At 42.3% G+C, this 19,479-nt stretch overlaps 1 protein-coding gene across 4 annotated transcripts in view; it reads left to right on the top strand.

Annotated features, from left to right (window-relative positions):
- Nucleotides 1-18,349, top strand: part of mink1 (misshapen-like kinase 1) — a 37,227-nt gene extending 18,878 nt beyond the window's left edge. Inside the window, exons 12-32 of one of the 4 annotated variants that reach the window (XM_049593024.1) lie at nucleotides 1,867-1,974; nucleotides 2,587-2,673; nucleotides 5,939-6,115; nucleotides 6,217-6,387; nucleotides 6,776-6,982; nucleotides 7,352-7,431; nucleotides 7,546-7,649; nucleotides 7,747-7,838; nucleotides 8,176-8,199; nucleotides 8,676-8,827; nucleotides 9,010-9,127; nucleotides 11,052-11,168; nucleotides 11,420-11,531; nucleotides 11,762-11,911; nucleotides 12,505-12,648; nucleotides 14,004-14,138; nucleotides 14,273-14,373; nucleotides 14,500-14,649; nucleotides 14,931-15,090; nucleotides 15,181-15,320; nucleotides 15,970-18,349. In XM_049593024.1, the coding sequence (XP_049448981.1) occupies nucleotides 1,867-1,974; nucleotides 2,587-2,673; nucleotides 5,939-6,115; nucleotides 6,217-6,387; nucleotides 6,776-6,982; nucleotides 7,352-7,431; nucleotides 7,546-7,649; nucleotides 7,747-7,838; nucleotides 8,176-8,199; nucleotides 8,676-8,827; nucleotides 9,010-9,127; nucleotides 11,052-11,168; nucleotides 11,420-11,531; nucleotides 11,762-11,911; nucleotides 12,505-12,648; nucleotides 14,004-14,138; nucleotides 14,273-14,373; nucleotides 14,500-14,649; nucleotides 14,931-15,090; nucleotides 15,181-15,320; nucleotides 15,970-16,053 (2,613 nt within the window). In that variant the 3' untranslated portion in view covers nucleotides 16,054-18,349. Of the gene's footprint in view, nucleotides 1-1,866; nucleotides 1,975-2,586; nucleotides 2,674-5,938; nucleotides 6,116-6,216; nucleotides 6,388-6,715; nucleotides 6,983-7,351; nucleotides 7,432-7,545; nucleotides 7,650-7,746; nucleotides 7,839-8,175; nucleotides 8,200-8,675; nucleotides 8,828-9,009; nucleotides 9,128-11,051; nucleotides 11,169-11,419; nucleotides 11,532-11,761; nucleotides 11,912-12,504; nucleotides 12,649-14,003; nucleotides 14,139-14,272; nucleotides 14,374-14,499; nucleotides 14,650-14,930; nucleotides 15,091-15,180; nucleotides 15,321-15,969 lie in introns of all 4 variants that reach the window. The other 3 variants (XM_049593022.1, XM_049593025.1, XM_049593023.1) reach the window with 3 other exon arrangements.
- The last annotated feature ends 1,130 nt before the right edge of the window (nucleotides 18,350-19,479 follow it).

The following is a 19,479-nucleotide window of genomic DNA, read 5'->3' as shown; positions in this document are numbered from 1 at the left end:
GGAAATTTCGGTTTATTTCAACCTGTCTCCTATCGTCCTAAATTTGTTTCAAGTGACTAGTGACATAAAAATAATAGTTAGCATGTTAGCCGTTAGCCTAGATACAGCCGGGGCGCATAGTAGCGTCAGACCTGTTAAAACGTAAGTGAACAGGCAACCTTCAAGTGCAAAGTTAGTCCACTAAACAAGCTTTTTTTCCACAAAGACCGCCTCATATCGTTAGGATAAATGTCAGAGAACATATAGAAAACCACATGTAAACGTGTTGTCTTACCTTACCGGTGTGCTGCCATGTTTGTTTACCATCTAGCTCTGCTTTCCAAAGCACGGCTGAAATATCGCGAGAACAAGCAGCGATCTCATACCGTGCCTGAAATCTCGCCAGCTCTAGATAAAGCCCAGCTGGATACTACTCCAGGTGGAGGTGTCTCGTCCTCGGTCACATCCAGACCTTGAAAATAAGGCTGCAACCAGTCCCATTCCTTGCAACAGAGGCATTCCTCTTCTGTGGGCACTGGGGCACAGCATTCACAGGTACACCACCAATCTCCAGAGCTATGCAGCCTTGCAGCAGCCATTCCACCTCTCTCGTCCTCTACCCGTTGCGCCTCTCTCTCTCTCTCCTCCGTTCTTCAATTTCACGAAGCTCTTCGCCAGTGTATTCTGGCTCAAATAAATAAGGGCGGCCATCAAACTCTGCAAAATCAAATTCCTCCTCCACAAAGTCGAAGTCTGGCAAAAAGTCAGCCGTTATTCTATAAATCTTTCATAAAATAAATGAATGAACTTTTCAGGCTACTGTCCGGTTCTGCCTTCCAGCTGTTGCTGCTTGTTCTCGCGAGATTTCGGCCGCACTTTGGAAAGCAGAGCTAGATGGTAAACAAACATGGCAGCACACCGGTAAGGTAAGACAATACGTTTACATGTGGTTTTCTATATGTTCTCTGACATTTATCCTAACGATATGAGGCGGTCTTTGTGGAAAAAAAGCTTGTTTAGTGGACTAACTTTGCACTTGAAGGTTGCCCGTTCACTTACGTTTTAACAGGTCTGACGCTACTATGCGCCCCGGCTGTATCTAGGCTAACGGCTAACGGCTAACATGCTAACTATTATTTTTATGTCACTAGTCACTTGAAACAAATTTAGGACGATAGGAGACAGGTTGAAATAAACCGAAATTTCCCTTTAACATTATTTGATTAAAGGTTTTGTATGTTGCTGAGGATTTTGAAAGACATACCTACGTAACTCAGCTCATTGGTGAGTTGACAAAGTGGCAGCAGCTTTGAAATGTTTAATGGGTGATGTGGGATTTGAATGAGGCACACTTTGTCACACTGATATTGCTATTGTTGTCAGAATTATTGTGCAGATTTGCTGAAGTATTTTACTGCAGTGAGATAGAACTCCCCTAATATACCACCACCTCCTCCTCTATCTTTTCTGGCTCCTCTGTTCAACTGTAAAGTGCCAACAGCGATTGAGTGGACAAGATCTTTGTGTGCTTTGTGTCATTTCACCACAAAGAACATACCGTGTTGTTTTAACGTCTCTTTAAAAAGTAGCAGATAAAGACTACTCCCTGCCAAAAGTGAATAACTGTGGTCAGTGTGAGTTTGAATCAAAGCAGCACACTTTGATAATGATTAGGATGCAATAGGTGTGTGTGTATGTGTTTGTGAGAATGACTCACAGCCTCTGTTCTCTGCCCTGCATTCCTACTCCCTTTATTTCCTTTTTCCAGCTCTTTGCACTAAAAACAAGGGAGGGTTTTCTTATAAGCAGGCTCGCCATTATAAATTCCCCTGTGCAAACATAGCCTCTGTGCTCATTCCTCTTTTTCCTGTCACCCTTCTCTCCCAGCAACAGAGGAAAGAGCGAGAGATGGTGAGGCAGCAAGAAAAAGGTCCCCATCGGAGACTCGACGATATGAGACGGGAGGAAGATAGAAGGTTGGCTGAGAGGGAGCAGGTAACCAACCACGGGAGATGTGGGGATGCACTCAGCCAATCAGTGTGAAGTGTGGGCGTGTCCGCCAGCAACACTGTGCAAGTTGCTCTGGTGGTGAAATTCCACGAGTAGGTTGCCATAGCAGCAAGGGTCTAAATTAGTGTATTTATTCAGAGATGAGTTTTCTGTGGGTGAGCTCTCTGCGTCTCTTGTGCTCTGTTTCCAGTCTACCCTCAGTAACACAAGAGTCTGGCATCATAGCATCATCACCTTGTGGTGCCAAATACAGATTTTTATCTTAGTATGGTAGCTTACAACAATCACGATACACTGCTAAGTGTTTTAATAATCCTCAATCTAATGATTTATCACGATCTCTAAGTAGTGCTGAACAGTGGTGTTATGTTTTAATGCTAACTTTTATTTGTCTCTAACAACTTGGTGCATATTTTGCCACTAAAATTCAGTGTTAGAATTGTTGATTTTTATCATTACAACACATGGTGTCTGTTGTTTATTGAGATGACATTACATAACTGTTTTGTGCCTCTATCTTCTACCCCTCCCCCTTTACCTTCATTTCTCTTTTCCCACCCTAATACCTGTCATTTCTGCCCCCTCACCTTCCCTCAGGAGTTTATCAGGCATAAGTTAGAAGAAGAGCAGCGGCAATTAGAAATCCTTCAGCAGCAGTTGCTTCAGGAACAAGCACTGCTTATGGTAACTAGTCCTCAACACTCCTTTTTCATCTCTTGTCCTGACTGTAGAGGTTTCCATGTCCTCTCGATTATAGTACGTCGTCAGTGAAGATTTATTGATCAGTGCTGAAAAATATCGAGTGCAATGTCTGACTTTTGTCAAGTCAGTTTTATTTATATAACCTAATATCACAAATCACAAAATTGCCTCCGGGTTTATAATCTGTGCCGCACACAAAACCTCTCTGTCTTTAGTCCCTCGATTCTGATAAGGAAACACAGTGTTGTAGTGTTTTGTCAAATCAAACACTGCAGTGTCTGCTTGTGTTTGGGATGGATGCTTTTAGGTGAAGGAAAAGGCAGCTGAATACTTCAACGATCAGTTTCCAAAAGCTCTACTTATATTTGTACCGAAATAAACAGTTTCATGTTGTAGACGCAGCACCTTGATGCAAACATGCTTCATGTTGCTGTGTATGGGTGTAGCTTCCACAGTACTGCATGTCTTGAAAAGGCATTCACTGACCTAGATTTGAGGGCAGTTTTGGGCAGATTTCAGTTTATTAGTGTGTGTGTGTGTGTGGATATCTTGCTCACAGTGAATTGTCACACTCCTGACATCTTTGTTTTAGCTAGCTTCTGTGGAGCATAGGAGATGCTGTCATTTGGTTTCAGCTATAGTTTTAGATCTTTGTTCCAGTTTTTTGGAGGGAGAAAGAACCCAGTCCTTACTGCTGTATGCAAGAGGCAGCTGAGATGAGTTTTTCTACGTATTCCTCCAAGGTTACACATAGCCATAATTTCTGTGGGGGAAATCAAGTGTCACTGTGTTTTTGAAGAATTACCTCAATATCAATGTTACGACGATATTTTTAGCTTTGCTTATTGGTGCTTTTAAAACATTTTTAGACAGTGAGGTTTTTGATAAATAATCATCAGTAATGTGGATATAATGACGCACTCCGTCGCCAGCTCATTATGTGCAGCGATAGTTTTGGCGTCTGGTCTATTTTCTCTGCAAGCCACAAGTGAATCTGGCAAGACAACACACTGATTATCTATTATGAACAATATAAGGAATATAAATGATCCAATTCTTATAAGTTATAGCAGTCCATGCTTGCTTGTGTCACATATTTGTCAGTTGTGTCTAAATGCAAACACACACACACATACACAAGCAGGCAAAGAAAAAGCTCTACGTCTGATAAGAACAGAGCAGAGGAGCAGAATGACTTGCTGACCAGTACGGAGAAATGCGCCTCTGGTGTGAACGGCCAGGCAACTGCTAGCATGACAACTGGCGAATCGGGGCACTTACACGTCCAGTATGAATATGGCGTACTCAACACTTAAAATATGATGATTTACAAAATCTAAGACAATATCTAAATACCAGGATATCGATACAACTAAAAAAACATTGCTCAGCTCTTATTCCTGTGTATATGCATATCTTCATCGAGACCAGAGCAAAGGGCCACGGGACAGTGTCCCTGAAGTAGTTTTGAGGGTTCAGTGTCATGCTCAAGGGCAGCACACCTCCAGGAACAGTGTTGGGAGTCGATTTTGGCATAGTGGCCACGGTTGATATTGCAGGATCACGTGATATACAACCCCTCCCATGCAGTCATTACAAAAGTGCCTGTAATTAGTCTGGGGCCGTTTAGTGGCCGTTTTGGTAAGGGACCACAACCAGGGCCAGAGAGACAGGATGTGGAATTCGATGGTGCGCCACAATTTAAAGTTTTACTTTGGTGAATTTAGTGAATTCCGGATCCGCTCTCTAGACCGGAACCAGAATCCAGACAAAATTCAGAGTGAATGGAAACCAGGCTCTTCGCCGTACGTGAAGAGCCTGGTGACGTGAGGCTACCTGTAATTGTGATTTTAATCAACTGTAATAATCCATTATTTTCTTTCCATGCAGCTGGTTCACAGTAATGGCCTTCCCGTAGTGCCTTTCATTTGATGTAATAAGGACAGTAACAAATGTAGCAGAATGTGAATAAAATAAAAGTAAATCAACTCTAAAAAAATCTAATAAAATCAGACAAAAGGCACAAATACAGAGGAACTGCTGGACGGCTTTGATGGGCAGCTGCAGGAAATGTGAAGTCTTGATTAAAAGAAATGACCTTTTCTGGTGCTATTTTACGTTAACCGGCATCACGAGGTTTCATTTTAGTTTCGTTTGTTGTAATTGATATTAAGAAGAGGGTTTTTTTTTTTCCATTCGCCTATATTACCTTTGTTGATTGCTGTGCATAAAAGGACAAGTATTTGTTGATGTTTTTGATTGAAACCCAGATATTGGTGTGATTATTTGCGAGGCTCTAAGGAAAACTGAAAGTGATCCAGCTGATCTGCAACAGTGGTTCCAACAGTAATAATAACAATAAGTTATCTGTTTGCATTTGAAAAATAATAATAATATATCCACGTCACACAGGAGCTACATATCTGTGTCAGGGTGGAAAAAGCAGCCTAGATGTCCTTTTCCACAGCAGCTCAAACAAGGTCCCTCTGAGACATTTACTGTAATCCCTGCATGGCGTCCTCGGTCTAGTCAAAAGTCTCCTCCCACACAGAGAAGCACCTGAGCGAGGCATTCTCTCCAGGTGCCAGACTGGGTTTCACTCTGTGGAGGAACACCACAATCATTTGTCAAAAGGATTTTGGTTTGGCTTTCATTCACTGCCCTGAACATGTGGGCCGTATATGAGCATCATAGGAGGATTGAATTGTAAATCTGCTGCTCTGCTTTGTGGCCCATAGTGATTTGCAGAATAGGAACAAAGGAAAACAAGCATTTAACTTTATTGGAAAGTTAATTTTGGTTCTGTGTACTTAAGATTGTTTCAGGTGTAACTTTGTGTGAGACATTTCCTAATTTGTGACTTTGACGGACTCATGTTTGAAACGCTTTCGTTTTTTTCTTATGAGCATGAAGGCCATCAAAAGGACACAATGAAAAACCAATAAGTCAACTGACTCACTTTTATCACTGTCTGTTTAATATACAGCACAACATGTTTAGCTAAAGACACGATCAATATCCTTCTGACGTGGGTGGGTAATTGACTGCTGTACTAAAAATAGGAGTACACACTTTGAGATGATAAAGTCTGCCCAAAATATTTGTTAACTCAGTAGGTGAAACCAGTGGTGATCAGCTTAATACACAAACCTGTTAACTGATGGTTCGGTCATGACCGGCCTGACCTGTCTCTTGTGTCCATTCTGAGTCCAGCAACGGCTTGACTGCAGTGTGTTTCTTTGCCCAGGAGTATAAGCGCAAGCAGCTGGAGGAACAGCGTCAGTCAGAGCGACTGCAGAGGCAGCTGCAGCAGGAGCATGCCTACCTGGTGTCTCTGCAACAACAGCAGCAAGAAAAGAAGCCCCAGCTCTACCACTACAACAAAAACCTGGAGCCCAACAACAAACCGACTTGGGCCCGTGAGGTAGCAGTGTAACCTACATTTGAAGCAATACACACCACAGTCAAACTACTGTACGCTTCCTGCAAAGTACACCCTTCTTTCTCTGTCATCCCTCATTTCAGGTGGAGGAGCGGAGTAAGCTCAACAGACAGGGCTCACCCAAAATCTGCACCACTGTCTCTGACACTGCCATCCAGTCACGCTCTGACTCAATCAGCCAATCAGGAGTGGTCCAGTCTGCTCAGACCCCACCAATGCAGAGGCCTGTTGAACCCCAAGGGGGGCAAGGAAAGGTGGGTGTTTAAAACTCAGTGGATTAAAACCTCAAAACAACGCAAGATACAACTGCTTTTTCCTTTCTGCCCCTAATTCTTAAGCTGCTTTATCCTTCATTGTCTGTGCTCCTTTATTTACTCCTTTTTTTTCTCCTTTCCCCTCCTTTCCCTCTCCACACATCATCTGGGGTTACTTTGTCCCTACACGTTAAAAAATCTCCAACCTTGCATTCCTCCCCACTTCGGCCTGCTTCTCCGACTGTCCTGTGCACTCTTTCTTCCGCTCGGCTGCTCTTTCCTCCTGGTGTGCTGCTGCTGCTGCTGCTGCTGCTCCTGTCCTCTGCAGTTCCAGATGGCTCACTTGGTTCCACTGAAGCCTTATGCTGCCCCTGTCCCTCGTTCCCAGTCCCTCTGTGACCAGCCCACTAAGACCATGTCCGCATTCCCCACCCAGGATCCCTCCCTTACCCCCACACCCCGTCCCATCCACTCTAGAGAGCTGGTGCGTCAAAACTCAGACCCCACTTCTGAAACCCCGGCACCACAGGTACACCAAATCAGAGATGATCGTGGCCCCTGGATCCGCCTGCCAGATGTGGAACTCCCACCTAAGGTGAGATCTAGTGGCTGGTTTTTGCATGTCATTTTCATAAAGACTCCCATATCTACACACACGTTAGCTGGACTACAGTTAGCAGACTGACATTGAAAGGTCTCGTGCTTACATCTCGGGAAAACTCTTACCCAGTCAAGGATTACGTTTTTGTGAATACCTTTTTAAAGGTTGTAAATTCACTGCATCTTCGGTGCATGGTGGTTCCTGACGATGGTTGGTCTACTTGATGACAGGCCATTCTTTTAGGAAATTACTGCTGTTTATTAACGGTGGTATTAGGGTTTAAAAGAAACTCTTTGGTCATTTTCTGTGCTACTGTTTTTTACAAAAATACTGGTAAATGTAAGACTTTGATGCTGTTCTCAGATTCCCCAGAGGACAGCGTCTATTGCCACAGCTCTCAACACTAACCTGACGTCTGGCATAAGACATCCAGTACGAGCCAGGTACAGAGGACAACCAAATGATTTATCAGATATTTCCTTAAATTAGTGCCTACTAAATGGTGGTAGATGGACTTCAGATAACTGATTTGTATCCTCAATGTATCCCCATGGCAGCAACCCAGATCTGAGCCGCAATGATCGCTGGGAGAGATCGGACAGTATGAGCATCATATCCAATCTGCCCCAGACTGGCTCTCTAGAGAGGCATCGCATCCTCAGTGAGTCCCTGCCTCCCCAGTGCTATTTCTCGGCAGACTGTCTGTGAAGGAAGTCTGATACCAGAATTATAACTCCACACTACGTTGTTATTTGCAGGTTCCTCCAAAATGGATTCACCCATTATCTCCCATGATAGTCGTCATAAGCCAGGGGAGTCTCGCACCTCCTCCCGCCCTGGACGCCCTGCTGTAAGTGGTTCTTTCACACAGACAGTATGTTAGCTGTCTCTCCAGTATCCCCTACTTACAATGCTAGTTGTAACATTACTGTATGGGTGTGCAACACATAGTATTGTACTGTAAAAAAAAAAAAAAAAAAAGCAGCACCAGCTTACTGCACACATGCTCAGTTTAATCTCAAACACACCTGTTCTGTAGAGTGACATATTGTCTCCTAGCTATACTGTAGGTTTCCCCCTCACATTACCTTTCCTTTACTCCGTATGTGCTGCACACTATTGCTGTTTCCCTTCATATTTCTCCTCTTCTCAAATCGCTGTTTGTTGACTCTACCTCAATTGTGCAGAGCTACAAGAGAGCTATAGGGGAGGTTAGTATCACGGTGTCCTTGTGTGTTATGCAATGCTCAGTGTCCATGCATGCATCTGCGCACAGTGGTTGTAGTACATGTTTGTACAAAATGAATTGCATGGATGCTCTACACTGTTTTCATTTATTGGGTAAATTATGTTTTGTCTTTGAATGACATGCAGCTCTTTACGTAAAGGCCTTTTTAATGTGTTTGTGTGTTTTCTGTTATCATGTGGACATCCTGCACTCAACACAGGCCTTGTAACCGTGCCTTAAAATCATCCCAAAATGTCACCAAGTGGCTGAATTCTGAGAGTATTAGGAGTTTTGTGTATGGACTTACATTTGGACTGTTTCTGTGCCCATCCCTCATACGAACCCTCACATTCAGTTGTGTTTGGATTGTATATTATTTGCTACTTTCTCTGATAGCTGAGATTATGTTTAAAACATTTTCAGTGCTTTCTTAAAGTAAATGGTGATGTATGTGTGCAGGATCATGGCCTCTTTGCCAAGGAGCGTGCAGAGGAGCAGCCAAGGCCCCCGGTCAAGGCCAACGATTACTCGTCCTCTTCAGAGAGCAGCGAGAGCAGTGAGGAGAGCGAGAGTGGCGAGGGAGCAGAGGAGGAAGAAAGCCCCACAGATCGGTAACACAAACATCTATGAATCCTGACAATTCAGGAGACACATATTAGTATTTTGCTTCGGGTTTACTTTTAAATAAAGTATTCGGTACTTGCTGTAAAACTGCTGTACTCTCTTTTCACTCTTCATTATCAAGCTCAGGGTCTTAGGTCATCCTTGACTCCTATTCCTCGATTGATTTCAGTCACAGGGACGCAGACACTGATTCAGTCAACACCATGGTGGTTCATGAAGATGAAGGCGAGGGGGGAGAGGGCGAGCAGGCTGGAGGCTATGGGGATCAGACCATGCTGGTGCAGAGGGTGAGTCATCTGCGTATGTAACGATGCTCAAAATGCATTGTGAATTGATGGAAAGTCAGTGCAATACATTAGAGAATATTACAAAGTAGCAGGACCAGGACACTGGGTCTGTTTGGTTGTTTGGTGTTATGTTTTTTTATTTACACACATAATTGACCAAATGAAGAAGATTACGTGGAGCCATTTTCACTGCACTCTTAATGAAGTTTGATAGCAGAAATTAACATGCATAGAACATCAGCGATGACTGTCAAGTTTCACTGAAGAGCACCTTTGTTGATTCAACATTTTGCACCATTGTTCAAAAAGCACTCAGGAATAAATTAGTCAGAGGAGGCAGATATACCGTACAGTACATGTTTGCTATGAATAGGCCATATTATTATGTAGCCACAGCTTCAGTATTCCACATCTGTTGTTGGTAGTTTTCAGAATTTTAAGGCGACATAGTGCCGCTGGGAAGCTCACAGGATCAGCCAAATGTGGACCATGACAACTGTGTGTCATTAATGTTGCAGCTGAATATTGTTTTTTTATTTTGTATATGCCTAAAGCCACCCTGTGTTAAGTTGGCATAAATCTTTGAGCTTTTTGGAGAGACATCAATATGATTCAGTGACAGACAGCATACATCTCACCGGTGGCTGACGATGAGTTGAATGTGGGAAGTGTCAACTTCACTGAAGTGCAATAGTTTTTTGTGTTGATGCATTTGAATAAGCAGCAAGCTTCAAATATTTATGCCAAGCCTCAGTGACAGTACTGAATGCCAGGGTAAGCTATGGAGTTATTAATTTGTCTCGCATTATAAATAAAATGACAAATATACAGTACATATGAAGAGGCATTTCCATTACTTTCACACATACAGTGAATTGGCTGTTTTTAAAGAAAGTTTTCAAAGCAGCTGTGTCACAGTAGAACAGTGGGCAGTCCTGCATGTGTGTCACCCACGTGTGTAGGATTTAGGGAGATATATTGACAGCCATAAGTATATTTTCTTTAGTTTATAATGTCTTGAAAATAAGAATCAACTTGTTTTCGTTACCTGAGAGAGAGCTGTTTATATCTACATAGGGAGCAGGTCCTCATCAACGGAGATCACCATGTTCACCACCATGTTTCTACAGTAGCCCGGAATGGACAAACCAAAAACTGGCTCAAGATAGGGCCATTTGCATTTTGGCATTGCCACCATAGTTAGCAGCCCCTCCACAACGAGAGCTGCTTTATTCAGTGTTTTTACCTGTTTCAGTCACCTGGTCTGTTTGCTCCGGAGACTATGAGACCTCTGCAGATAATTTGGCTCATGGTAAAACACCTCCTTAACATCTGGATCCGAAATAAGGATAGCACGCGTGAAGTTATCAGAGAAAATAGGTGAACACACATTTGCAGGTGCTAGGCAAGTGGGCCGTCTGTGGCATGCCACACAGCGTAGAAGAAACACTGATTTGTGACTTGAAACTGCTTTGTTTAGTGTTTGTACCAGTTTTAACCACCGAGTCCATTTGTTCTGGAGAGGGAGAGACCTCTGTGGATGATTTGGCTCCTGGTAAAAACCTCCTGAACAATGAACACTGAAGGAATTTTAACCAGGAGGAGGTTTAAGGTGGATGAAATCTGCAGTAGCAGTAAACCCCCCTTTATCTTACACACTGGTCTTTTAAGCTGCATCTAAATAACAGTGGCACATCAGTGACTTGTAAGACACAACAACAGGCTGTCTCTCCCTGTGTTAAGAACATGACTTCTTAAAGCATGTTTGGTCACAACTGTCACGTCTTGTGGTTACTGTGATGAGCAAACCATACAGATTGTATCCTGGTAATTGGTGCAGCAGAGTAGCCTAGATCCAGTGCTGTCACTGACGTTATGTAATACATGGAGTTGTGTGGGTGTCTGTTTGTCTCTTACCTGAAAGACCCCAGAGAAGAGGAGCCATAATGGATACACTAACTTGCCAGATGTGGTGCAGCCTTCCCATTCCCCCACTGATTCAGCCACTCACTCCTCCCCTGGGAAGGACTCTGTTTATGATGTAAGTTTTACTGCTGCTAAATATATCAGTCCTAAATTCCTGGTTTATTTTCATGTGTTCCCTATCTGCCTTCATTCTGGCCATGATGTCCACCAAGACATTGAATTTGATCTGTTCAGCTTGTTAGTGGAAAATCATCAAAATTATAGGCTTTGAAAGTGTTGCTTTAATGACACAGAGGCACAGAAAATGTCAGTTTTCCACAGACATGTTTACACTGTTCAACTTATACACACTCTGTACTCCACCAGTATCAGTCCAGAGGTTTGGTTAAAGCATCTGGCAAGTCCTCCTTCACCACCTTTGTGGATCTGGGCATGTACCAGTCACCAGGAGGCACTGGAGATAACATGTCTGTCAGTGGTGAGTCAGAAACTTGTCATGCTTTGCTTGCTTTTTTAAGATAAAGAGAACATTTGTACAATAACAAAATCATCACATTATTCTCTAAAACTGTATCCACTAATTTCCCTCACAGAGAACTTAGGATGAATGGGACATTTGTGTCTAATTCCAAACTTTGTGCCATTTTGCCCTTTTTTGATATCGTCCTTCCTTAATTAAGCCATTTCCATAACGACCTCCCTCTTTAGGCTCCAGGTTTGAGCAGCTGAAGATGGAGGTGAGGAAAGGATCAATGGTGAACGTCAATCCCACCAACACACGCCCCCCCAATGACACACCGGAGATCCGCAAGTACAAGAAGAGGTTCAACTCTGAGATCCTGTGTGCTGCGCTCTGGGGTGAGAACAGTTGCAGTGTAAATGCAGAAAATATTCAGCACCAAGCAACATCAGATCCCTTAAACTAACTAATCACTCAAAATAGGATTATTTTTGGAGTTACCAGGCTCTGGATGGAAACTCAAAACATCAGAGCCAAGTTATTTTAACCCTTCTTATCTCTGGCTCAGTATCTGGGGAAAACGAATATGTCAGCTCCAGCAGGGCTCAGGTTGCAAATATGACAAACTGAAAACATTGTGACATTAATAACTCAACACAAGACAACATGGTGTCTCTGCTTTCACCATCAAAGTCATTTCCATCTCTTCAGCCTCTTCTCACAAGCTGTTTTCCATAAGCATCATACCTTGCCTAGGTGATGACTTGTGGTGTTAAGACATTATCCGAAAGGTGTTTTTTAACGTGCCAAACTGCATGACTCAACTATATCACTTAATTAATTAAAGCTCTTTTTTTGATAGCCAAATACCAAGAGTTACAACACAGGTGTACTGCCAAAATAGCTTGAGCTGCTATAGGAAAGACAATGATTACCGTCATTTTACGCAAAATTAATAAAGCTTTTAATTTGTGCATGTGTGTGTCTCCAGGTGTGAACCTGTTGGTGGGCACAGAGAACGGTTTGAAGCTGCTGGACCGTAGTGGTCAGGGAAAGGTTTACCCTCTCATCAACTCCCGCAGGTTCCAACAGATGGACGTCCTGGAGGGTCTCAACCTGCTCATCACCATATCAGGTCATTACTGCTGCTCAGCTCCAGCCTGCTCTCAATACAGTTGGTTGGCGTCGCATTAAAGATTGTAGTCGCGTGCCAAAAGTACAGACAGCTTCAAACACTAGATGCTTTCAGAGTGATTGTTTTGCTTTGCGTTTTGACTTAAAAGTCACAGGAAGGCTGTTTTTATTTGTGTGCACTGTGTAATGGCTTCCAGGTATTGACAAGAGCTATTGTCACAATGGTTTCGGACAAATACCTTTAAGGAAAAATGAAATAACAATATGTTACAACACACTGTTTTAATAATTTGATGATTATTTACACAGCATCGTTTTGTGAATCAATCTGTAGTAATGTTGATAACAGGTATGAAGATGCAGTCAACATGTTTGAACAGCTAAAACTCAAGCTAAGAAATCTGTGCCAGTAAAAGTAAAGCAGTCTATGAAAGACCATTTAAGTTATGACCCTGACACACCAAGCCTAGAGTCGGCCATCGGTCAATGTCAGACCGTTGGTAAGCGTCTATCGCCCTAGTTTTTGCAGCCTGTCAGCCCTCCAGTTTTCCCTTTTTAATAACGAATACAGACTACCACCACCTGCTTGTGTGAGGAGTTGTTTCATTTCACGCAGGCTCAGAGCATATGCTTTAGTTGGCCGAGGGCTGTAGTCTTTACGGTAGGGGTGTAACGATACATCAATCCACATCGATACATCGATTCATTGATTAACAATCCGATTATATCGATGCAAAATGAAAACATCGATCCATATCGTCATCTTAAAGATACACAGTTATTTTGAAATTCACATAGCACGTCTGTGTCACCATTTCTGGGCAAGCACGCCTCCGCTCAAACAACAAACAGAGCTCAGAAATAAAATGGTCAAATCATATTCTAGTTGTTTTTGTGAGTTGAAAGTAAATGATTGTGTTAGATGGGCATATGATATCGCGTCGTATCGATCGCAGGCTCCTGAATCGAATTGAATCAAAATCGTATCGTGACAAACTTTGTGATATCGACAAACATTGTATCATCATCCAAACAAATCGATATAATATCGTATCGTGATGAAGCTGGTGATTTACACCCCTGCTTTACGGTGTGTTCAGGTGCAACTATCCGGCCAAGACACAGGCGACATGAGGTGATGCAGCATTTGATCTTCATCGCCACTAGTTCTTTGATGTTGGTGTGGTTTGTCTATTACAACACCATGAGAAACAAAATCCCAGACAATATCTATTTTCATATTAAAATAATTATATCTATATTACTCCGAGCTTCTTCCCTCCAAATCTTACGTGCATTTGAATAATTACTGATGTTAATCTCCTTTGTAATTGATTTCAAACTGTGTCTATTAAGGCAAGAAAAACAAGGTGCGTGTCTACTACCTGGCCTGGCTGAGGAACAAGATCCTCCACAATGACCCTGAGGTGGAGAAGAAGCAGGGCTGGACCACTGTGGGAGAGATGGAGGGTTGCGTGCACTACAAAGTGGGTGAGTGACAGACGATGGCTGTTTATCACTACTGTCTATTCCACTCTTGGTAAATTCTCATAGATGCATTTGGCACAGTGAATTATTGATTACAAGTATCTAATGTCAGATGGCCTTGTGGTTGTTCTATCTAGTGAAATATGAGAGGATAAAGTTCCTGGTGATTGCTCTGAAGAACGCGGTGGAAGTGTATGCTTGGGCGCCCAAACCTTATCACAAATTCATGGCCTTCAAGGTAAGTCTCCTCTTTCCTATGAGCTGGATTAGTTATGCGAGATCAGTCAAGCAGAAGTACATTTGAGTTGATTATCTTCTCGCACTCACTTTCTGCTCTCAAACCTGCTCCACTCCTTTTAACCAGTCTTTTGCAGACCTGCCACACAGGCCTGTCCTGGTCGACCTGACAGTGGAGGAGGGTCAGAGGTTGAAGGTCATCTATGGGTCTTGCGCAGGCTTCCACGCAATCGACGTGGACTCCGGAAACAACTATGACATTTATATTCCTGTTCATGTAAGTTGTACAGCTGTCAGGCAGTACTGTGTTCAGAGAAGTGAAATAAGAGTCCTGCATTAGGTTGGGCTAAGTACCTGGCGGGTGAGCCGCAAATAAGGTTAGCTGCAGGTGGAATTTTCCTTAATTTTATTTCCAGGTTTGGTTCTAGGTGAAAAAAGAGCTGGGGGTCAGATCACAGGCGCTGGATGACAAATGTATTGGAATAAAATGAGAATAATAATTTACTCTCTGATGTGAAACCTACAGGAGCTCATCTTTTCTGTTTTCATCTCAAACAGATCCAGAGCCATGTGACACCGCACGCAATTGTGTTCCTGCCCAGCTCAGACGGCATGGAGATGCTGCTGTGCTACGAAGACGAGGGCGTCTACGTCAACACCTATGGACGCATCATCAAGGACGTGGTTCTACAGTGGGGCGAGATGCCCACATCTGTTGGTGCGGGTCAAATCCAGTCAACAGACAAAAGTGGCGTTATCCTCTGTACAGACTGCTTGCTTAGTACTAATGTTACATTTTGCCTTGCAGCTCATATCTGCTCAAATCAGATCATGGGATGGGGAGAAAAGGCCATTGAGATCCGTTCTGTGGAGACCGGCCACCTGGACGGTGTCTTCATGCACAAAAGAGCTCAGAGGCTGAAGTTCCTTTGTGAGAGAAATGACAAGGTAAGACATACAGACACACAAGTGTAGGCCCTGTTCAGACTGTCAGGACAAATCAGTTTTTTGGCATTTCCAGATCGAATTATGAAGTCTGGCAGCAATGAAACAAATAAAATGCGATTTTTGCAAATCTGGTCTTGGAGGTGGTTTGACATGCGATTCCAGTCAAATTTCCGCAGATGCGTCTCAGTCCAGGCACTCTGGCTGCTCAAATCGGATTTTAAAGTGTCTTTGAACACACCAACCAATGACTATGTCAAATCCAGAGTGCTGAGCAGATCCATGCTGCTACCAGCAGAATGCTAAAGAGCACAACATGAAGAACAAAAGTCTGTGGGCAGACACCAAAATAAATTGGAGGACAAAATGATGCATTTGTCATGATTCTGCGTTGGAAAGACTCGTCACAGGCATTGCTATGTAGTTACTGATGACTAAGTTGTTACCACAGCAGCCCATGCAGATAGGTTGATGATGTCAGGACACAAATCCAGTCTGATTACTTGCAAACAACAGTGCAGACAGTCTGTCTTTGAGATCTAATTTGAGAAACAAGTGTGATTTGCCTGCAGTCTGAACGTAGCCAAAGGTCACTAATAGCAACTGAATTCAAAGACATATACATGTCCTCTGTTTCCATTGTGTTCCTCAGGTGTTCTTTGCCTCTGTGCGGTCTGGAGGCAGCAGTCAGGTGTACTTCATGACGTTGAACAGAAACTGCATCATGAACTGGTGAAGGAACAGCTGCTCTGGTCAGTGTGAGGAACCCAGCAGGGTTCAGAGAAGGAAGTGCATCTGAAATTCTCGCAAACGCATGCACACAAATGTGAACACCTCTCTCCCTTTCTCTCCAACGTGCTCTCACTCACACACTCATGCTCCAGAGACACACACACGCACACACTCTCATATAAAAAGAACACACACACACACATACACAAACAATCTTTCAATCCATTCCAGCCTACATGTACACTCCTTAAGATACAGTTTCTACAGAGGCCCCTGATAACATTCTCCCTGGAACCATCATGAAAAATCACTGATGAGCTTCAAATGTTTATACCATCTATTAATTTGTACTGTAAATATTCTTGTCTTGATTTACTTTACTTGGTGGACCCGTGTTCAGTCGTAACTATTTAGTTCCTAATTGTGAAGTATGTTGAAAACATTCCTCGATGGTTCTACAGTACGTTCTGAAGAAGGCATTATTTACCAATACTGTATGTTGAAATGAAGCTGTAAATAGGTAGCACCTTACACTTAGATCTGAATCATTTGCAGGGCTCTTATATAGCCTCCATTCAGTGTGTTGCCACCAGACACATGGACGTCAAATAATAAAATGCTGGAGCGCCCATCTGCAGTGGCTTGTGGACCCCCGATGCTTTGGGGTTCCCACAATTTCAGGGAGGCTTAAAGGAAGGATTTAGTTCAAAAATATTACAAAGGGATGTCAAAGTCAGGATAAAGTAGCTTGTTGAAGTATTTTTAGTTCTCTATAGTAGACAGTAACCTGAAGTCCGGCTTCCACTAACTTTGTCTGGCCTGAATGGCAAATGATGTTGCAACTTGTAATCACAGCAAGTAAGCCTTGAATGCTTCAAAAGCAAAACCGATTTTAGTTTGAAAACGGAAATGATAAAACCAATCAGAAGTCTCATAAATGTGCAGTACTCCGAATCATTAATGTGAAATCTCCTGCTTTGCCTTTTTTCTATGGTTTGGGTGAAGCCATTCATTATTTGACTCATCAGGCTTGTATCTAAACTTTTTGTTTTCCTAGATTTACAAAATACAAAAATTTGTTATTTATATGTAGTGATTCTGTATTGGTATTAGCCTACTGGTATTCTTAATTTTACTGTAATTATATTGCCATTATATTGCAATATATGCTATTTTGTGGAGTCTTTGTTTGAAGAGGGGAGTTTGTGTATTCGGCTGGTAGTGTTTGAGAGTATGGTGAGACCTTTGGAGGAGAGAGGGGACGGGATATTTGTCAGGAAAGGAGGACTTTGGAGAAAGAGGGTGTCACCGAGATTATAGTGATTAAGGGAGATCATTTTCGTGGTCCTTTCACCCTCCTACCACAGTGATCTACTCTACTGTATTATATTTCAGTTCTTAGACTATTTCGTTAGTGTGGATCTTTTTGTGAGAAGTGTTTGTTCAGGGGATTGCAGTAGAACAGCTCTCAGTGTGGGTACAGTTCATTATTTGTCTTAGGTCAGTGGAAAGATTTAATGTAGGGTGACTGCAATACCACAGAGGACTCCATCTCATCAGGCACTTTGGAGAAGACGGCTGGAACACATGAGACTTAATATATTTTATATCTATACATTCTGCCAAAGTTCACAGCATATTCTGCAACGGGGGTATGAATCAAGGCCAAAGGCAAAAGAGCTTAAAGGCGACTACGGGAGTTTGAGAGGAAACTCTGTCTGCAGATCACTAACCAATGTTCCTTTCTATTTGTATTTCTAAAACGTCAGCTGATTTTTCACACAATATTAAGGTCTTTATTAGCTGCTTGAGATTTCCTGTAGATTTTGATAGTTTCTCTCCTCTCCTTTTTTATTAGATTTGCTTTTGTTAGGCAGCTGCATAAGGGAGATAACCGTGTGCTCTCATACACCAGGCAGTACGGTAGTGTGAGGCTGCATTATCAGGAAGTAGCTTAGTGATTTTCTGTCAGCACTGGGTAGGTCGACATGTGAATCAGCCTTTTTGTTCAGTGATTCACACAGTGTTGCAACACCGCTGTGTTTCCACAGCGCTTTGATATCAACAGGTGGACATTTTAAAGTCAAGATGTTTTTTTTTTTCACTCCTCTCTTGAGTCTTATCAGCATGGAGTTTGGAAAATATCTACATTTTTTGTGAAGTTAGTTCATGTGCTTATAAATAGAAGCTGACATGTTAACTGTATTTTTTTTTGTTGTTGTTGTGAAGCTGCAAGTTCAAAAAGCTTTTGATTTCATGACAGGAATCTCGGCTAGTGATCAATGGGATAGTCTGCGGAACGGAAGTCGCTAAGAAGATATATGTCATGCAGGCAAAAAGAAAGCTGTACGAATGCATACAGTATATAGTCAGGGCAGAGTGTTTAATCAAAGATTATATAAATAGATGGTTAATTTTATGGTGAGATTATAAAACAAACTGTAAATGGGCATGGAAAGCACTTTCACTTCAGTAAGCATACATTTACAAATACTGTATATCTCGAGCAGATACTTGGTGTGCATGTAAGCCATTGAAATAGAGTATATAGTACTGTATCAAAGTTGTTTTCCCCTTTTAGCGAATGTGTTTTTATTCTTGATATCTGTTATGTGCCATGACAAACATTTCAAATGTCACAATTACAATCCACCAGGAGCTCTGGCACTCATGCTTTTTATGGTCAAATCATCATTTTTTATCAATCTGCCATGTTTACAGTTAAAGCAGTGCCTTGGAGTTGGGAAGGTGAGAGGTTTAAGGATGGGTTATGAGCGCGCCCCCCTCCACACACACACACACACACACACACACACACACCCACCCCTCTTGTCTCTTACTTGAAATCACATGAAGAAGAGGCACAGCTATATTTGCTCCCTCAATATGATTTTATATCCTGTGCCACTTAAGTGCACTTAAGTCAAATCCTAAATATCCCGCAGAAAGATTTAAAATGCTTCTTTTGGCACTACGTAAATTACCTAAGATGATTAACAGACGATAATCCATTCAGAAAGTTGCAATAACAAACAAGATAACACATGTCCAGTTAATAGAGTGTAAGGGATCTACTCACAGTGGGAGCCAGCATAGTGAAAAGCCATACGTATGAAACGTGTTTGTAGACAAAACTTAGTACTTGTGCACAGGTCAAACTCAACTCTGTGTGATGTCCGCTCAGAAAAATGTAGGTTCTTGCAGCAAAGATGAGATAAGCGCTTATTCTTCAATGATGTTGACTGTGTAATCTTGTAGTGGGGAAAGTAGCTCGATATATTCTGAGAAGCCTATTTTATAAAATATGTAAATTAGTCTATATTAAGAAATCAAAGTGAATGTACATCTATAAGACAGATTTGTATTTATATGAAAATGTGTACTGCTCTATTAATCAAAGCACAATGTATTTTAAGGCAGAGAGATCAAC

Source organism: Epinephelus fuscoguttatus, linkage group LG12 (assembly GCF_011397635.1).
Source record: "Epinephelus fuscoguttatus linkage group LG12, E.fuscoguttatus.final_Chr_v1".
In the NCBI taxonomy this organism is placed as follows: Eukaryota; Metazoa; Chordata; class Actinopteri; order Perciformes; family Serranidae; genus Epinephelus; species Epinephelus fuscoguttatus.
Note: the sequence above shows the minus strand (reverse complement) of the source record. Positions and strands in the feature narration are given on the sequence as shown.